The following is a 19669-nucleotide window of genomic DNA, read 5'->3' as shown; positions in this document are numbered from 1 at the left end:
ACGATCACAATGCTGCTTTTATTTTTTTCAGCAGGGTATATTGCTGGCTTTGATTTTTATCACTGTTCTGCTAGAGAATTGTGTATTCCCCACAACAGTCAACAATTAAACCTATGATTTTTATGTTCTTTCAGATTACAAGTAGATTGGCTGTTTGTAATATGGATTGGGATAGGTTGAAGGCTAAGGATTTGTTGGCTCTATTTAAGTCTTTCACACCCAAAGGAGGAACAGTATTTTCTGTTAAGGTAAGGACTGGTTTCTAAAGGGAGTACTGACTTGTACTGTTAAAAAAAAAAAAATAGACTGCAAAATAAGAAGCAAGACAGTACTGTGGAGAGCCAAAAGAAACATTAATGTGTTTAGAGAGAAGCTATGTTGCAGTTTAACTTGCTGTAGCAGGCACGTATTTGGCAGAGTTAGAGGCCAAAGCCATTGACTTCTTGTGTTTATGAGGTTGGCCCTCAGTGCTCGTTTTCTCCAGTAGGAGGAGACTACATTTCCTTGATTAGTTTAATATTCAGTGGTCTGGATGGCAGATAACCCAACCTTAGACCCAGCCTTAGACCTTACTAATAAATTGGTTGTATTCTGGCCAGTTAAGTTATATTTTTCCATTATTAGTGGCTGCCTCAGCTCTCTGAGAAATTTTAATCAGATACCTCTTTCTGAAGAGGGCCACAATGTACAATGAACAAAGTCAGTTGTTCTTCATCTCAAAATTCCTAGCAGGCAGTTTGGTTATTCTACTGTCTTTTCTGTGTGTTGAAATTAGGCAACTATTAAAGTTTATGGAATTGATCCCTTTACTGATCCTAAATAAAAACTGTGAAGTGTAAAAGCCTGGAGAGGGGTTTGTTTTTTTTTCTTAGCTAGTGTACATTACATCACAGTTAAGAATTTAGTTTTGTGTTGTTGTATTTGTAGATTTATCCTTCAGAGTTTGGAAAAGAGAGATTGAAAGAGGAAGAACAAAAAGGACCTGTGGAACTGTTTGATCTTCCAGAGAATGCCACAGAGGATGATGGGTATTAATTTTAATTTTGTCTTCAAATGAGAGATATGATATATTTAATTCTTAGTGGAAATCCCAATCAGCTCCTGTTTCCAGGAGTTCATATGTGATAGCATCCTGTGGACACCTTAATTTTGTAGTTTTTTTTCAAAGGTTGTTTTACAACAGGCACTGGTTCATTATAAGTCCATTTAATAAATTCATGATGAAACTTGAGAAAATCTGATTTTTTATGTGAGTTCAAAATTTTATGATGTAGCTCATTGGAATAATCAATGAAACAAATACGTGGGTAGCTTAAAACCCAGCATTTCTCCTCTACAAATTGCCATTTGTGCAGTAAACTCTCTTTAGTGCTCACTGTCAAAATTCTTACCTGTAAATCAGCAGGGACCTTAGTCCAAGAATTCCCAGACTGAGATTCCTTGCGTGCCACCAGCAACAGCTCTGGCCTCCTAGGCTGAGTTCCTCAGTCCTACCATTGTCCTGGCATGTCTTTTTTGCCTTTTTTCAGCTTTTGTTCAAGGTTTTGCTTTAATATTTTTCCAGAATTTCCAGATGTTTGGCAGCCTGACTGGGGCCATATTTGTATAATGCATCCTGCTGGACTGCCCTGTATTTAGAAAATCTAGATGCTTCTAAAATACGGGCAGATCCCTTTGAAGACATTCTCTGGTGCCTCAGGAGAGTGTCAGGTGGATGTAGAGCATGTTCTGAGGTCACCTGCATTGTGTTCATCAAGGTGCATCCTGAAGTGTTGGATTTACTGCTCAGCAGGCTTGAGAGCATCTGGAATCCAACACACAGAAATCCAGGTATCCCAGAGGTACCTCAGTGGTACCTGTGCCCTTCAGATTCACTGAACCTCATCCCTGAGACCTTTCAGTGGAGTCCTGTACAAATTTTACACTTAATAAAACTGTCTGAAATAGTTTTTTTACTTGAAGAAAACTCAATATTGGTGGAACTTTGTGCTGTTTAACATTTAATCGTACAAGATTAGGAGAGTGGTTGATTGGTGCATGTTTTTAATGAGTTAAATTAAAAGATACTGTGAATAAAAAGCTGTTAATGCCAGCTCACCTGACTGGTCTTTTCTCCACTTTCACAGGATTTATAGGGAGAAACTGCGGGAGTACCAGTTTAAGCGACTGAAATACTTCTATGCAGTTGTAGAATGTGATTCTCCTGAAACAGCCAATAAAATTTATGAGGAATGTGATGGACTGGAATTTGAAAGTAGCTGTTCTTTCATAGACCTGAGGTAACTCTACTGGTGATATTTTTGCACATTGGGCCAGGGAGAGTGAATTAAAGGCAGTTTATAATAATTCAGAGTAAACTGTATTACTTTATTCTGGAACCAAAACGAGATATGAAGATAAATTGGGCATCCAGTGAGTTGTTAGGTTTCCCTTTGGCTCCTCTTACTCCTTTTTAACCATTTTTATTGTAATATGGGAAGTTGAAGCATCTCTGCATAAGAGAGTCTATTTTCATAGAAGCCAGATGAAAAGTTCTGATTATATCTTCAAGCTTTTGGTACAATTAAGTAAAGTGATAGGATTCAGAAAACAAAAATTTTTTCTTTTTCTCTCCCCAAGGGTCCAGAAGTGGATCTTCTTTGTGATGCCTTGCCACAGGGCAAGATTATTGCTGCTGTTGTCACAAAGCTCAAATAGATATGTTAGTCCTTGTGAATGAGCTGGATGCTCTGATTTTTCAAAAGTCATGTTTGGGAAAGAAAGGATTTAAAATTATGGTTTGGTTTATTGTTAGTATTTCCTTTTGTTACAAAAGCCCCCTTTCATTCTAAGCAGAAAAGTTACTAAATCACAAAAGTTGTGACAAAAGCCCTGTTTGTCTGCTGGGGCCTCTGTTATGGACACCTTTGGAAGTCAGTGAAAGTTAAGGGTTTTTTGCTTTGTATCATATTCTGGAGAAACTCCGTTTGCTTTGAACTGTTTTGGAGAAGATACCTTTGCTAAGGGAGCATGTAACTTTTCATCATTTTAAACACTGATAATGTTTTACAACAAACACAGTTGTGTGAAAGTCTGCAATGATTTTCCTAATCTTCTGCTTTGTTAAATTTTAATGTTGAGTACTATTTATCAGATTACATTTGCAAAGATTTTAAAAAAATCACACGTAATTTCTCAAGTAGTATATCAAGGGGTTTGGGTGTTTTTTTTAAACTAAGTTCTTCAATTGTTACTTTTTTTTTCCTTACTAATTATAATTTTCAAGATGTACCAAACTTTCCTAAAAGGTTTGGAATTTCTTATTAATCTGTTTCCAAATCCTATTTTATTAACTTTTTTCTTTTTAATTTTTAATATTAAACTTTCTGAAAAGATCATTCTTAAAACAAAACCACCAAAAAAGCCACCTGTGACCCTGTTTATACCAGGCTGAAAATTGAAATACTTCCCAAAGAGGGTGTTGTTATACACTGAAACCCTGTGGAACAGATCTGCAGAAGCCAGGCCATAAATCTTACATGTGTGGAATACTTGTTCATATCTTTTGTTCCCTTTTCAGGCTTACCCTCTTTATTTTAGCTGATTCCTTCATGCTGATTTACCATACTCAGGAAAGCTTAGGTTGTTTATACTGTGCAATTTCCCGGTGTATTTGAAGAATAACACGTTTTATTTGCCTTTAAGATTTATTCCAGATAATGTTACATTTGATGAAAAGCCAAAAGATGTAGCCTCAGAAGTGAACATTGCTGCTTATAAGCCAAAGTACTTCACATCTGCTGCTATGGGAACATCAAAGGTATCTTTACAGTGGTTTTGTAATGCTTTTCTCATTTGTTTAGTTTTGCTCTCAGCTTCATATATCATATGAATGATATATGTACTGGGGAAAAGATTCCTGCTTATCTCCACCATTTCAAAATAAAGACATCAAACATCTTAAAAGATTTAAGCATGCTATGGACCTACAAGTTGCAACCCTGGTTTGGATTTTAAAGGAGATTGTGCTTCTCTTTTACAAATTAAATACTGAATTTTGACCTCATTATATCTCTGTGACAAGTTGCACATAAAATTGCTTGGTTATTTACAGTCCAAGCCTTTAATTTGCCTAAAATGGATGTTAGTGTATAAATCAGTAAGAGTTTTCAGGCTTCAACAGTTGCTTCCCTTCCTTGTAGCAATTCATTCCTATTCTGTCCTACTGAGAGCCAAAATTCCCATCTGGCCATGAAGTGAACCAGATTGGAGAAGTGATTAGTTGAGAAATAAGTCCTTTCTGTTGGATCATTTTTCAGTCAGATCTGTTCCACGTTCTGGTTGAGGCTGCAGTTGCGCAAACACTTTCATTGTCTCCGTTGCAATCCGCGTGTGATTCCGGCAGTGAATTGCTGCTGGAAGAGGAAAAGAGAGGGGTTGGTGGCTGCTTGAGCTCCAGTATCTGTTGCCACAAAGGAAATGTGGCTTACAGAGGTTTTGTGTTGTGAGACCTGCTGTTACAGAACCTTTCAGTGCACGAGATTTCTGCATTTTTTCTTGTAGCTCAAACTCATTAAAACTAACTGTAGAATAAATTCCAAAATGTTGTAATTAAATTCATGTTGCTAAATGGTTATTACAGTGAGTTATTGTAGAGAGAATTACTAACAGGTAGTTGAATGGAAAGTATAAAATAATTTTCCCTAAAAAGACAGTGTTACAGTGTTTAATTTTAGTGTTCTAGCTTCTACAACTGGCATTCTTTCTTTTAAGGTAGATATCACATGGGATGAGACAGATCATGAGCGAGTAACATCACTCAGCAGAACTTTTAACAAAGAGGAGCTTCTTGACATGGATTTTCAAGCTTATTTGGCTTCATCAAGTGAAGAAGAGGAGGAACAGCAGCAAGGTACTTTGGTAATAAATATTGTACACAAAGCCATTAGCTGCAGGGTTTTGAATGTAAATTATTCACGTATTTAAATGTCACATCTATAGAAAATGCCTTGAACGTCATCTTTTACAAGGACAGTATTATATTTGTTGTATAATGATTGTGCCCCTGAGCAGAATCTCCAAATAGTTCAGACTGGAAGGGACCTTAAAGATCATCTAGCTCCCACACCCTGCCATTGGCAGGGACACTTTCCACTGGACCACAGTAGCTGCTTTCTCAGTAGGAGCTTGCACCTCTGAGTGGAAAATAATTTTCTTGCATTTTGTTTCTCCTCCTACTCCCTTTTTTATCTTTTTTCAGGGTATCTTGATGTCTCTTTGTCAAGTTTGGCAATATCTGCTTTTAATCTGTTCATTTTTGAGATAAATTATAGGCCCATAGAACTTGAAGTGTTTCATTTTCAGAGGAAAACTCCTAGTTTGAAATGCAAGGTGGATAATGACTAAATGAACAGGAACATCTTTCAAATGCTTTTTGATTCACATATCTCTTAAGAATATAAAGAGAATTTAATCTAACTTTGTAAGGTACATGAGTCTTCTGCATATGGTGCAGCAATGTTTAAATTCTTGATTTAAATTGATTGTTTTCATTCTAAAATTCATCCTGCTGTTAATAATATATACAGCCTAGATTACAAGGCAAATAAAATTTCATTAAACCTTAATTAGGTCTTTCAAACAGATGTTAAAATTGATTTATACCGCATTAAAGCAGGTTGCTGCAATCAGAGATGAGCTTGGAGCATGCAAAAAAACATTGCAGATTCTTCTGGTTATAGAGTTGGGAAACCTTGTGGCAGCAAACTCATCTTGGCAGTGATAATGTCCACTTGTTTCTCGCCTGACATGAAAACTCACAAACTGCACTGTAATGCACTTTAGTTTCTTTAGCAATACATAGTGAAGTCTGTAAAAGGGACCAGGGGATGCAGAGTAAAGCACTTACATCTTCTGTCAGGTACAAGGCTACCAAGATGCTAAAGATAAGCATCTGTGATAGGGTGGTGATGAAAGCAAATATTCATGTGAACAACAGGAATTTTAAAAAGTAAAATTCCATTGCTGGGAAGGGAAAAAAAAAATTACCTTAAATAATCTTACCACACTATTAAATTTTAAATCTGGAAATATCTAGATTCAAATAATGTTTTGAAAAGGAAGTTGCTAATAGAGGAATTATGTTGTCATGTCTTTAATATGTTCCTGACATTTTATCCATTCAGTTATGTGATACAAAACAGGATTCCATCTGTCAGGGTTCCATCCAGCAGAATTACGTGGTGCTAAGCACAAATGGGAAAAATCAATGTCAGCTGCTTGAATGGAAATGTAGGAGTCTGATAAGGAGGAAAAAATGTCCTGGACTTCTCTTCATACTTTTCAAACTTATTAAAATGTTTTATTTTTAAAAGGGTTTTTGTTGGCCTGTTCTAACATATTTTTTCATGGAATTTTTCAACTTAAAATACGTGCATCATGAATGTTGGTATTACTGTTAAACAACAGTTCTGTAAACATCAAGGATTTCAGTGACCTGGAATGTTGTAGTTCATAGCACAAAATTTTGCCTTTACGTTGCTTCTGAATTTTCTGTTACTTGGGTACGTTTATCCCAGTTAGGAAGTGTTTGTGGCATTCATCAAATCCAGCCCATAATTGCTATTTTGACACTGTGGACCAGTGATTTAGTGTATGGCATTTTAAATATACTTCAAATTAAGCATCATGGGGTTTATGTCTAAGCTTTTAATCTGGTTTTTTATTAATATTTACAAGAGCAACATCTTTTCTGCTGTTCTTCTTTACACAGCACACAAATAGTGAAATAGACTCTGTGATAAATACTTTTATAGGACTTTTTTTAATTAGCTGGTCTTGATAGAATCATGGAATATCCTAAATGGGAAGGGACCCATGAGGATCATTGGGTCCAAGTTGTGACTCCATAAAGGGAAACCTAAAAGTTAAACCTAAGGGTTGTCCAAACACTGAACACGACCACGCTTGTAGGAGCTTCATGGAGATCCCTGCTCTCCTCAGTGGGAGTCTGAGCAGGAAGCCCAGTCTCTTGTGGCTTCCTGCTCAGATATGGGGCATTTAACTTCCAATGTAAGACTCCACAAAGCCAGTAGGTCTTTTATTTTGTGCTGCTGTCCTGATGCCAGAGGTGCATAAGTGCACTAAAAGGAAATGTAATGGTCAGGAATGAGGATTTTTTGTTTAAATAATGCTTCTAAATCTTATATTCAATAGTTAAGGTTAGATAGAATCAGACTAGTTGTTAAATCTTTTTACAACTCTGAAATCTATTTGTTGCAATAAATCATGACTACATATATAAATTTAAATGCATAGTATAGCATTTTATTAGATAAGGTACAGCCTTTTTCTCTTAAAAATGAACAGTATCCACATGTGTTTATATTTGCTGAAGCTATTACAGAAGGCTGAGAAATGGAGGGTGACAGAAGTAGAACATGTGGTTATTTATTATTGTCTGTGGAAAGAAGAAGCAAGAGGGTTTAGCAGTTTATGAGTTGGCCAAGCCTGGGTGGAATTTCATGGGAATTTCAGAATGCAAATACCACAACCTGATTATTTTCTTTCTGTGAAGCATCAGAAACTTGATACAACTGATGCAGATGTTGGATACTTTTCCAAAGCATGTTTGCAGGAACTGTTGGGTTGAGTTTGTTTTGCAATTAAAGGTGCTTGCAAGGCCAAGAAGAGTCATGTCAGCATTCCTCCTAGGAAGTTCATATAAACTGTTGGAGGTGTCCAGTAACTTGAAGAATGCATCTCCCTGTGCTTTTGCAGGCCAGCGAGTCCCTGCTCAGGACTGACTCTGATTGCCAGAGTGTTAGCCTTGCCTTAGGTCTGGCTGGCTCAGACAGGTGCTGGAAGGCTGCAGATACAAAACTCACCTGGTTTGCAAGGGGGGGTTTAAAACTGCACCCAGTGCACACCCCTCAATAGTTAGACTACACAGACCTGAAGGAAAAAGCAAAAAAATCTGAGAAAATGCCATAATTCAATGTTTACCATTGATTTACTGTTATCTGATTCTTTGCATTCTCTTCTTCCAGTATCTTTTCTCCCTGAAAAATCTTACAAAAAGGCATGGACTCTGATAGGCTTTGAATAAACTTCTTGTATTCTAAATTTTTCCATTTTTTTATTAACACTGGGATGAACTAATGGGATTTGCACAAATCCTTGTTCAAGAAGTGCTTAAAATGTGGAGAAAATGGGGTTAAACCCCCGTGTCTTCTTTGACATTATTTTCTGGTTCACGACTGATGTCAACACATTTAATTTTTCATGGCATGCTGTAGTGCAAAAACCTCTACCTCAGACTTGATTCTTGAACACTGGAGTTTAAAGCTTTTTGGTTTTAATTCTCTGGGTCTATATGCATTGTATGTATTTTGGTTTTTACTTTTTATCTGTCTGAATTTGAGTAACTACCCTGAATAAAATTGAGACATTTAGGGCAGATTTTATGGTATGGCTATCAGCATCCAAGTCAGTAGCTGAGTTTTCTGCTTTGCAATTGCATCATGGGAAGAAAATCCCCCCCCTCCGCCCTTTAGAATAATTCAGCTTTGCAGCAGACCTCTGGTCAGATGTTATATCTGCTAAAAGTTTTCTACTCCCTTTAGTTTCACTTTGCCATTGCATCATGGGAAGAAAATCTCCCCCCTGCCCCGCTTTAGAATAATTCAGCTTTGCAGCAGACCTCTGGTCAGATGTTATATCTGCTAAAAGTTTTCTACTCCCTTTAGTTTCTAAGACTGAGTTTTTTAAAAAAAGGAATCATCTACTCAGCTATTGCAAGATAATCTTCTTAAACTAAGAGCACTGTCTCTTCACAACCATGTGATTACAAGAACATGATCTCAGCTAACTCGGCTGCCAGTCACTGATTTAATATATTGAACCTCTGCATTTGGTTATATTTGGTATTAATGTCATCTTTTAAAAACAATTTGTTGTATTGGAATCTTTCTGACCAGCCTCATGATTTGAACTTTCTTATTTTAAAATGTTTTAGCACTTCTATTACTACTTGTTTTTGAAAACAATAAGAATGTGCTTGTATTTTATACTCTAAATTTCATCAGGTTTTGCCTTTTTCTCTTTCCCAGGTTGATTGTATTTCTCTTGCAGTGCAGCGGTTAATGCCCCAGAACTTTTTGGTTTGTGTGTTTTGTTCAAAAAGCCTTTGAACAAGCTGTTGGCAGAAAGCATTGCTGCCTTAATATCCATCAGAAAGTGGTTCCTGATGTTGTGCAATACAGCTTGATACTTGAAAGCCACTGACAAGGTTATTTGAACTCTGAACAAACTTTGAGAACAAACTCAGATCACTTTCCTTTCTTGCAGCTGTTGTCAAATGTGCTTTATTTGCTTACAGAATTAAAAGCTCCTACAGTCCTTTTGAAGGCGATGTTGAACATTTGTTTTAAAACTGTTAGTTTTGACAGAAGAAATACAAGTTCTATCTAAATGAGAAAAAATTACAATATGCAATTGCCACTTAAATTTCTCCTAGCAAAATGAGTGATAAATACAGACTGGGAGCCCCTTGCCTATCCAGGTTCTAGGTATCCTCTTTTAGCTTAAGGATTTTTTCTTTTCCCATGCAGTACAGCCTCTTCTTTCTCAGGACGCTAGGAATAAGAAACAACCAAATGTCTTCTTTTTCTACTTGTCTTCAAAACAGAGTTGCCTTCTGCTTTCTGGATGAGCAGATGCTTCCCTCTTAGGTCCCAGCTTCTGACGAGGAAAGTAGAAAAGCAGCTGCAGCTGACTTGACCCCATGTGCCATGCAAAAGATGAGCCAGCAGGGAATGAACCCGGCCTGACTGAACAGAGAGCTTTGGCTGGAACTTAAGAAAAGAAAGGAGGGTTTATGAACTTTGGAAGAAGGGGCAGGCAATTCAGGGGGACTACAAGGGTGTTGGGAGGTTGTGCAGGGAGAAAATACGAAGGGTCACAGCCAAGCCAGAACTTAACCTGATTACTGCTCTGGAAGACAAAAATTGTCTATATAAATACATTTGCAATAAGCGGAGAGCTAAGGATGATCTCCATCCTTTACTTCCCACGGTCAGGGAAGCACCGTGACAAAGAATGAGTGAAAGACTGCAGTACTAATGGCTCCTTTGCCTCAGTCTTTAATAGCAATGCCAGTTCTCTGGGTACCTGAACTGGGAGACAGGAACAGGGAGCAGAAAGAAGCCCTTTTAATCCAAAGGGGAATGGTCAGTGATCTGCTACACCACACAGAGACACAAATCTGTGGGGCCAAGTGGGATCCACCCAAGGGTACTGAGGGAGCTGGCAGATATCGTATGTGGCTCTTAGCCACTTTCCATCATTTTTGGGCAGTCCTGGATAATCAGGGAGGTCCCAGTTTACTGAAAGTTAGCAGAGGCAATGCCCATCTACACAAAGGGCTGGAAGGGCTGGTTTTGGAGATTTACATTCTACTCTGCTGGAAGGGAATCTAAAAGTAGTAATTCTAAAATACAGTGGGTGATGTGTGTTCAGTGAGTGATTTCTTTTACAGGACAAATTTTTTGTCTTTTCAGATACTATTTTATTTCATCTAAATAAGGGAATTCTTCAACTGGCTACTCTGTGGGGTAATAATAGATGAAAATATTTTATAATATCTTCTGGAAATAACGTGTGTGTCTTAGGTTTATTTCACAAAGATTAACTTCAGTTGCTCATTTTCATGAAGCTCTCTGAGATAACTTTGCTCTCTCCTCCTAGATGGTGATGTAGCTCATGAAATGGAAGATGACAGGCCGAGGAAAAGCCAAAAAGATGATGAAGAGCAAATTGCCAAATACAGAGAACTTTTGCAAAGTATCCAAGAAAAAGAGAAAAAACAGGAAGAAAAGGATATAGGAATGGAGATTAAATGGGTTCCAGGTAGGGTGTATTTTTTTTCTTTTCCTGCCTTGGCAGATATGTAGTATGGGTCTGCTGACAGGGATATAGTGTAAGGTGCTGAATTTATAGTAGGAGAAACAACCCCTTTTTTCCCCCCCATAAATTGAAATCCAGATTGTTTACAGTGAGGGAAATAGAAAAAATAACATGACTGAACTCAGTTCCTCTGCTGTAAGTTTCTCTTTATAGATCATTTTTTGCCAGGGTTTTTTGTACTTGTTTTTTCAATTATCACTTTATAGACGTTTTTAAGTAGAATTCATGTGTTTGCTATAGAGTCATAAAACATACTTACACTTCTAAAAATGAAAATCAGTATGATTTGGAAACATAGTGTATAATTATAGGAGAGTGGTTTGGAAGTGTTGCTTGCATAAGGCTAAAGATTTGGAGGAGCAAAGAGGAAGAAGTCTGACCTTCCAGTGAAAGTGCTCTGGGAGAAAGCAAGGTACCAGGAATGGTTGGGGAGCAGTGACATCCAGATTGACATCTGGAAATCAGTGAAAGGTAACTTCAGCATGCAGCATCCAGCACAACTCATCTGGAGAGCCAAATGTGAGTGTCTACTTCTCTTTTTCCTTTGTGACAAAAAAACACTCAGACTGAATGCATTGTGTGAGGTGGAATGAGCCAGTTTAACAGATCACTACATCCACAGAGGAAAGGTTTGCACTGTGGCATCACCCTGGTCCTGGCCCACAGCTCATTCTGACTGTCTGTACCAGCCCTCACACTTGGTAGGTCTCTGCAAGCCTAATTTTGTTTGCTAAAATAACAGAGCTACTCTGGAAAAGAAAAAATCTGGATATTTTCCAGCGAGTTAGCATGTCAGGCAAATGTTCAGAGGGTTAAATGGGCAGCTGAAAGACTAGGGAAGTATGACATTCCCTTCTTGGGAGCAGCAAGGTGCAGCAGCTGTGGGACTGCAGCCCATGTCAGGACACAGCCCTGTTCTGTTACTGCATTTAGCAAGACCAGACACATGCCAGAATCCAGGCCCTTCACTGCTGATGGGTTAGTCCCAGCTAGGAATGCATATCTAATGATATGATTTATACAAATATTATTCTGAGTTGTGACTCAGGTAACTTCTGCTGAATAGTTCTGCTCGGTTTGAAATATTCTGGTCTGTAGCAGTTCACAGAAATGGACTAAACTGAATGGAACAATTTTATTCCTGTTTCTTCATCAGACCTGTACTCAAAAGTATCCAAGGGCATTAAAAATTCTGTGCTTTCAATCATGCTTTTATAATTCCAGTGATTTCTGGCATGAATTCTGTCAAAACCTCTTTGAGAAAGCATGTATCCTGCAACCAGGACGAGTGCTCACTGACACAGTGTCATACTCCGTCTGTCCACAGCATGTCAGTACTTGCATTCACGATGGTGCTCACTCAGTAGTTAATTCATTGTGTCACTGAGCATTCAAGGCCAAGGAGTTCTCATAGATAGGTAGCTCTATAAGACTTCTACAGAGATTTGTTGTTGCCTCCTTTCAGAGTGAAGGTGGAAACCACAGGTGAATCAGTTGCTGCTAGGAGTGTGTTTTGTATTTATAAATGTTTGTATGTAGTTGTTGAAGTAACTATTCTTTGTGTTGGTTTTGGAAAACACATTTGGAGGTTTTTTTGTTTATTATGCATTCTGTTTTTCAAAGAATTTTGCACATTGTGTGAAAGAAGTCCTGCAAATTAAAAAAAAAGTTTGAGCAACTTAATGTGGTAACATATTCAGGAATCTAGAGCAAACCATTCATTTTAGGAGATGGAAAATCGTTTTAAGGGAGACCAAAGGAAACTCTTTAGCCTTGCTTGCCCTGAGAGAACAAGAACTTCTCTGAGAGGCTGTCCTTGAGACTGTACCTTGCATATTACGAGTAAATTGCATTCACATTTAGTGGCAATGGAGTATTAACTGTAGTAGAGATGGAATCCAGTTCCATGATGCATGGACTCTCTGTTTCTTTGCAATGGAACTTGACTTCAGCAAATTGGATTTGTAACATACACCTAGTCCAACCCCTTCCCTACTGCACCTTCTTGTAGGATTCCTAGGACTTTTGCTATGTCCTTAACTCTTTTCAGGGAGGGATGGTAAAAAAAACCCAAACAACCAAACAAAACCCCTCTATCTTGATTAATTTGACTGATTTTGTCTAAATGTAGCTGGATGTCCATGCACAGGGTCATGTTTGTTCGTACAATTTTAGGTTCAATGTGCATGTGTGCACAATGAATTTTACATGGATAGTTTATAATATTTGATATTAATTTAGCAACTGTAATTTTACAGTATATGTTAACATTTCCTCATTTCTTACCCTGAAAAATTAGAGGTTTATTGAAGAGCAGAGGTTCTGGAAATCATAGAAGTGTTCTCTTGCCTTTGTTAGAGACTGTTCCCCTTCACAAGGGCAGCAGTGCCACTTCTGGCCATTGACCTCTGCAACACAGTTTTGTCCAAAACACAAGTTGTAAAAGGGAAAATGGGTGTCTTAATTTTGCTTTTGAGTCAAAAATTCAGCCCTTACTTATTTCAGGCAGCATTTGGAGAAGAGGTTCTGCACACCTGCAGGGGATACTCTTTTATATATGTTTTTTGTGTCATGGAGCATAGGCTGCACATGCTGAACAGTAGTTTATAGCTCTGGCAATTTATGCATGCTTGAGGCTATACTTCCTTATGGGAGGGAGGATAGTTGTTATGTTATTTTTTCTTGAACAAATGTGCTCTTTTAAATTTCAAAGTCATTTATGTTTAGTTGGAGCATTCTGGGCATTCAAAAATAGTTTTTGTTGAATTCTCTGAAGACTCCTTAATTTTTTTTCAGAACTAGTTTATGTCTGTTGAAATATTTTTATTATCAAGTTCTGCTTAATGTGCTTGACTTATTGCAAAATCTTTTTCCTGTCCAAATGTTTAATACATGGAAGAATTACAACAGTTAAATCTAGGAAGTTTTTCAGTTGAAAGACAGATATTTGAATTAATTTAAAATTTTGAGTTTTGGCACAGTTATTTACACATGGTTATAGAAAGCATACTTTGTCAATGATTCAGTTATTCTTGAATCATAATAGTTTTAAATAAACCACAGTGCCAGCAAAAATAAATTAGATGTAGTTCCAACTCTCTTTGGTCTGTTTCTTCTAGGCACAAAATCAGTGTTATATTCAAGCATCCATCTGTTTTCTTAATCATATCTGATTTAAGCAACAATTGCTATGAATCCTTATCCAGCTCCCAAAGCTCCCCTTAAAAGTGAAAAGAGAGAAGACCACAACTGCATTTTCTTGATGATATTCAGCCAAGTTTTTGGGGGTGTTTTTTGAACTTAAAAACTTTTCCTTTGGGAAGAAGGAGATGTAAATATTTAGCTAGGCTTAGAGCAAAATTTCAAATTTGTTTTGGTCAGAAGTAGAATAGAAGGCTGTGGTGTCTGTAAAGTGCGTAGTAAAGCCCAACTGTACAGTTAAAGATGATGTTGAGCACAGAAAGTCTTGTAGGAAATATTTTATCTCCATCTGGGTCTGTGTCCCCTTCCTGGAGTGGCCTCAGCTCTGCAGCACGTGCTGAGCTGTGTGGGGGCTCACACCTAACAGTGCTACGTGTGGTGGCTTCTCACAGGCACACTTACTGCTTAGGAAAGCTTGGTTGACTTGAAATATTTTATCTTTGGGGGTGACAAGTTCTAATGTTATCAGAGTACTTCTATTTGCTGTTCCTTTCAACCTGCAACAAGGTGTTTCATTTTTCTGGTGAGGCATTACACACAGGATGAACTTGCTTGTTTAGGTTTCCTGAGAACAGAAATTTGTCTTTCTACCCTCTAATAGCAGTGACAATTGCAGGCTGTTAAACTTCCGTAAGTTTTCAGAACTGAGTGTTTGGAGAAGTAAAAATTCTGCCTGCACCCATCCCTTGCTGTCCCACCCGTGTGAAGAGAAGTGTGCTTAGGTTTGCTGTAGTATTTACACCATGTTTAATCCTTTAGCTGAAGTATGGTTTTCTTGCATGCTAATAGAGATGACATTTTTCCTCTCTTGCGCTCTTTTGTGAAGATTAAATAAAAATATTGGTTCATTAATTCTAAAAAAATATATATATCAATAAGGGTATATAAGTTAAACCTTTCTATGGCCAGCTAATATTTCTACCTAAAGTAGACAATTCCTTCCCCCTTCTGGAATCAAAATCCTTTTGACCACTTAAATACACTCTTATTCTCGGGAAGTGGTCTGGACAGTAGTTTCTAAGCCATTCTAATCTGTGGAGAAACTCTAATTCCTTTCATGAGACTGCCAAATACCACAAGAAAGGGCTGGATTTTCCTCCAAGTTCTTCAGTGCCAGATGGATCAAATGATTCAATTTTCCAGGCAAATAAATCAGAAATATTGTAACTTCCTTTCAGATTTTGGGTCTCTCTTTTGCTGGAGATGTGGCATATATTTTTTTTTAATTCTGTATCTTCAAAGAGAATCTGCAAGGTTGTTACCTGACCAGTAATTTTTCCCATAAAAATATTACAAAGTATTCAAAGTTATAGTGGTTCGGTTTCAAGGAAGCTGATGACTCTGCTTTCATGGACTTTGAAGACAACTAAATATTTGTTCTTGTTCTCTTGTTGTAAGAGAGTTTCTTAATGGCATGTTTTTAGTCAATCTGCAAAATCCTTCCTTTATCATGGCTTTGATTTGTTTGCTGGTTAAGTACCCAATTTTTGTGACTGTAACAGTTTGCCACTTACTGTTCATTCTGGCACCTTTCCAGAGTAGTACAAGGATCCTTTATCATGTTTTTGCTCCACTCTTTTCCTCCTATGATTCTGTGCTTTAACAATATTTTAGATCTTGTCCACACTTGGTATTTCAGACAAGTTGTAACCAGCTCCCCAGCCTTGGAATGATGTTTGGAGTGTCAGTGAACACAAAAGCAGGGATTAGTGTTTGCATTTTTTCAGAAAAATGTTCTGCCTGCTCTTCTGGGGACAGCTAGTACTGTCTGTGAAAGCTGCCCTATTTATTCCACCATGATCATTGTTTTCAGTTCCTCCATACTGAGGAGAGCTGGAAGGAATGATGAAGAATGGGGACTTGGCAACTGAGAAATCTGGGAGAAAGAATGGGATCTAGTCTAAGACATCTGGAGGGGTCTGAGTATGATTTCTGAGCAATAAAACTGGGATGAGGGCTGGGAGACTGTAGTTAGGTCAGGGCTGGGCTGGTGTGGCAGAAGAGGATGCTGAAGAGAGACCACTGGAAGTAGGACTCGGGAAGAGACAGTATCAGGCCTGGAGAGCCAAGCAGAAAGAGGATTCCTACAAACTCCCAAGAAAATTCAGTCACTTTGTGGGAGACAATGTTACCTGTAGGATATCTGACTGATTTGTTACAAAGTTAAAAAAAAGTTTTAGTGAATGAAGAAAGGAATTGCAGGTAGGAGAAAAATACTTCATTGCCCAGGCTGTTACCTCCTACCAGGGAAGTTGATTCCGTTTCTTCCAATGAATTGTGCTCCAGGGTACTGCAAGACAATTAAGTCCTGTAATCTCCTTATATAATGAAATTTTGTTTTTGCAAGTGCCCATCTTCTGAAGAGTGGGCTGAATGTTTATGAGGTGCATCTGAAATCAGTTTTCATCTTCATAACATCCAAGTGCCCTGTGATGCAATGAATTTTAGAAAAATATTCTTGATGTGTATGGAACTTTTTACCAAAACTAGAAGGTTGCTTGTAAGTTAAGTGCATATTCTGAATTTAAGTATTCTACTTATTCTACTACATAGGAATGCTTCAGATATTTAATGGATTTATTTTTAAGGTGATGTTCTTACATCAGTCAATACTCTAATGATGCATATTTATAGAAAACTTCATTCTGTTCTATTTGCAAAAAGCTTAAAGGTTAGGACACACTTGTCTATGCAGATTAAAGTGCTGGGCATGGAAACAGTGGATGTCTGTGCTAAATTATGGAATTTAATGTAAACCTAATTCACACATCCAAACTCAGCTGTCTGATCCTGTTAGGCCAGAATCATTAAGAGCCAGAGGTGTTGCACGTCTATGGGGTTGACTTTTCTAGAACAAAAAATACAGTGTTCAACAGAGATCCTACAGCATTGTCAGAGTATTGTCACAGAGGCAAAGCTTCAGCAACGTGATTAATTCAGAATCTTAACTAATGATGGTGTGGTACATTAAACATAAGGGCTCTGTGTATGTCTGTGGGTTTTATTGTGTTACTACTCATTCTGGCATCTGTAAACTGCACAGTTGAATGTCTGCAGAGGAGACCTTTCTGAGGAACAGCAGGAGTTTTGGGGATCAGATACCACACAGCAAATGCTTCTTCTGACTCTTGTACAATTTTTACTGAAGGAATGTTTTATTTGGAAAAACACATCCTGTAAAGCAATCTTCGTTGTAAAAAGATGGGTTTTTAAGCAATATTTATATTGTTTGCACAGACTTGTTGAATAAAAGCTAGATAACTCTTTTGGAAAGGAGAAAACAGTTTATTAAAAAAAAAATTCAGATTCATCACATTTTTTAAATTTACTATGGCTTTTTTCCTAGGCCTCAAAGAAACTGCTGAAGAAATGGTCAAAAACAGGTTGGAGGGAAAGGATAACCTGACTCCATGGCAAAAATATCTAGAGAAGAAGAAAGAAAAAAGAATTCTTAAGAAAAAGAGAAAGGTAATGTTTATATTGGCCATTTGAGGAGGAATTGTTATTTGTTTTCTTATTTGTTGTTAATGTTTGTTTCAGATAAACAAAATAAATTATCCAGCTGCCAGTGCTATTTTAAGGTTAGAATATACAGTGGTCACTCATGTGGAAGTACTGGGAGTACTTCAACAAACCTACAGAGGAAAAGGATATTCAGCATACTGCTGACCATACATGTGCTTACACAAAACATCTTTTATCTACTTGTGCTCCTGTAAAGATAAATTAGTCATAATAATAATTGGCTTTAATTTGCATTTTTAATGCATTAGAAGCGGTCTTTTTGCTACTGTGTGTATATCAATTCAAAGTTGTTATGACAATGATAATTGTAGTTGTTATGACAATGGTAATTTGGAAATTTTGGGGCTAAAATAATACAGACTTGTTTCTCACACTTGTAATAGGAAAGAATTAATAGCTGCAAAGAACATTCAAATTTTAAATTACAAAAGAAAAAATAACCACGTGGCATGCAGAATCTAGGTTCTCTAAAGTCTTAAATTACTCCCAGTGTAACTCACATTGCTGAATTACACTTCTAAGAGTAAACTCTACACCTTGAGTTACTCTGTGCATGTCAGTAAATTTTAACTGGTGCGTGATGAGTAACTTCTTCCAGTTGATAAGAGCTCAAAATGGAGCAAGCAGCACTGTTCAGTAGCAGAGCAACTTTTTGTAGCTTAACAACCTTGTCCAGTTTGATAAATTAAGCCAAGGAGCAAGGTGTATGACACACTACTACCAGTAAGAAAATATGTTATTTTAAAGCTGAACTCCAGCTTTTTGAAATCTGCAGCACAAAATGAACTTTCTTATTCAAATTTGTCCCAAGGCATAGCTTTTGTGGAGCATAAAGTAAGGACATAATAGTGCTGATCCTGTAATTTTGTTGGAATGGTTGTCTGATGCATCACAGTTTGGGGATATGCCTAATAAAATGTATGAAAGAGGGTTGAAATTGTCAATTTGTCTTTACTATCAGTTTCTACTGTGCTCTGGTTTTTTGATGTTCCATGTACAGTATTTCTGTTTTCATCTTCATAGCTACCAACAGAACATCTCATTCCAGCGAAACTTAAATAGTTGATTGATTGAAATACTGTGTTCAAATAATCAAATGTTGATTAAAATAATCAACATTTGTGCTTTGTTACAGGCTGCTGCTGAGAGAGAAGAGAGTGAAGATGAACTTCCACCTGATGTGGATCTCAATGACCCTTATTTTGCTGAAGAATTTGAGAAAACAGGTCAGTCAAGACAGGCAACTTCTAGAGTAATGAATTCTAAATTATGAATTCTAAAATAGAATGTTCAGAATCAAATGAAGTAGGTGTTATTTGCCTAAAATTGCTATTACTGTAAAATTATGTGTATTGTAACACATGGAATGGTATGGAATATTCTCTTGGCTTTCACCAGAGACCATTAGTTATGCAGTTCCTGGGGATGGCTGTTAAAAACAAACTGCTCCCCTAAGTATTCTAGAGAAAAGAACTCCATTGCTTTTGAAATCTTTTTATTTAGGAAGAGCCATGTATGGGTCCCTTTGAAGCTTGGGTCAATTACAAAAATGCCAAATGTTTTTGCATCATAAACAAAGTTGTCTTTGAGAAGAAATCACTTTTCTCTTAGTCTGATGCAGGTTTTTACTGGAGTACTCTTGGTTTCTTAGAAACCCCAATAGTGAAATGTAATATTTTAGAAAATAACTTGCTCAGTTTAGATGTTTAAGATACCTTTTTTACAAGCTTTTTATTCTGATGTTTAAATTAGTTTTTGCCATGGTAACAGCAAATTTATTTTGAGTGATTTTGCTGAGTAAAATCAATAAAGGTAAGTTTCTGATGTTCCATACTTTTGGGAGCCAGATCCTAAGGGTGGCTCATATTTCTGTATATTAAAAGAAGAAAAATGACATAAAAACAAAAGAAGGAAACAGACATAAAGAAGATAGGAACTGATTTACTCATACTGCCAGTCTGTTGTTTGGTTGGTTTTTTGAGCATAGTAGTGCAGATCC

The 19669-nt window shown here is 37.2% G+C and overlaps 1 protein-coding gene across 5 annotated transcripts in view; it reads left to right on the top strand.

Moving 5' to 3' along the window:
- The window catches only part of ESF1 (ESF1 nucleolar pre-rRNA processing protein homolog), a 28862-nt gene that overhangs the window by 3407 nt on the left and 5786 nt on the right, over positions 1-19669 (top strand). For all 5 annotated transcript variants that reach the window (XM_041474088.1, XM_041474087.1, XM_041474089.1 and 2 more), the window contains 8 exons: positions 135-248; positions 928-1028; positions 2127-2279; positions 3685-3799; positions 4753-4891; positions 10726-10887; positions 17492-17613; positions 18806-18896. In XM_041474088.1, the coding sequence (XP_041330022.1) occupies positions 135-248; positions 928-1028; positions 2127-2279; positions 3685-3799; positions 4753-4891; positions 10726-10887; positions 17492-17613; positions 18806-18896 (997 nt within the window). The remainder of the gene's footprint in view (positions 1-134; positions 249-927; positions 1029-2126; positions 2280-3684; positions 3800-4752; positions 4892-10725; positions 10888-17491; positions 17614-18805; positions 18897-19669) is intronic.

The sequence above is a fragment of the Pyrgilauda ruficollis genome, unplaced genomic scaffold (assembly GCF_017590135.1).
Source record: "Pyrgilauda ruficollis isolate IOZ18807 unplaced genomic scaffold, ASM1759013v1 scaffold31, whole genome shotgun sequence".
NCBI classification, from domain to species: domain Eukaryota; kingdom Metazoa; phylum Chordata; class Aves; order Passeriformes; family Passeridae; genus Pyrgilauda; species Pyrgilauda ruficollis.
The sequence above is the reverse complement of the archived record's forward strand: the minus strand, read 5'-3'. Positions and strand labels throughout refer to the sequence as shown.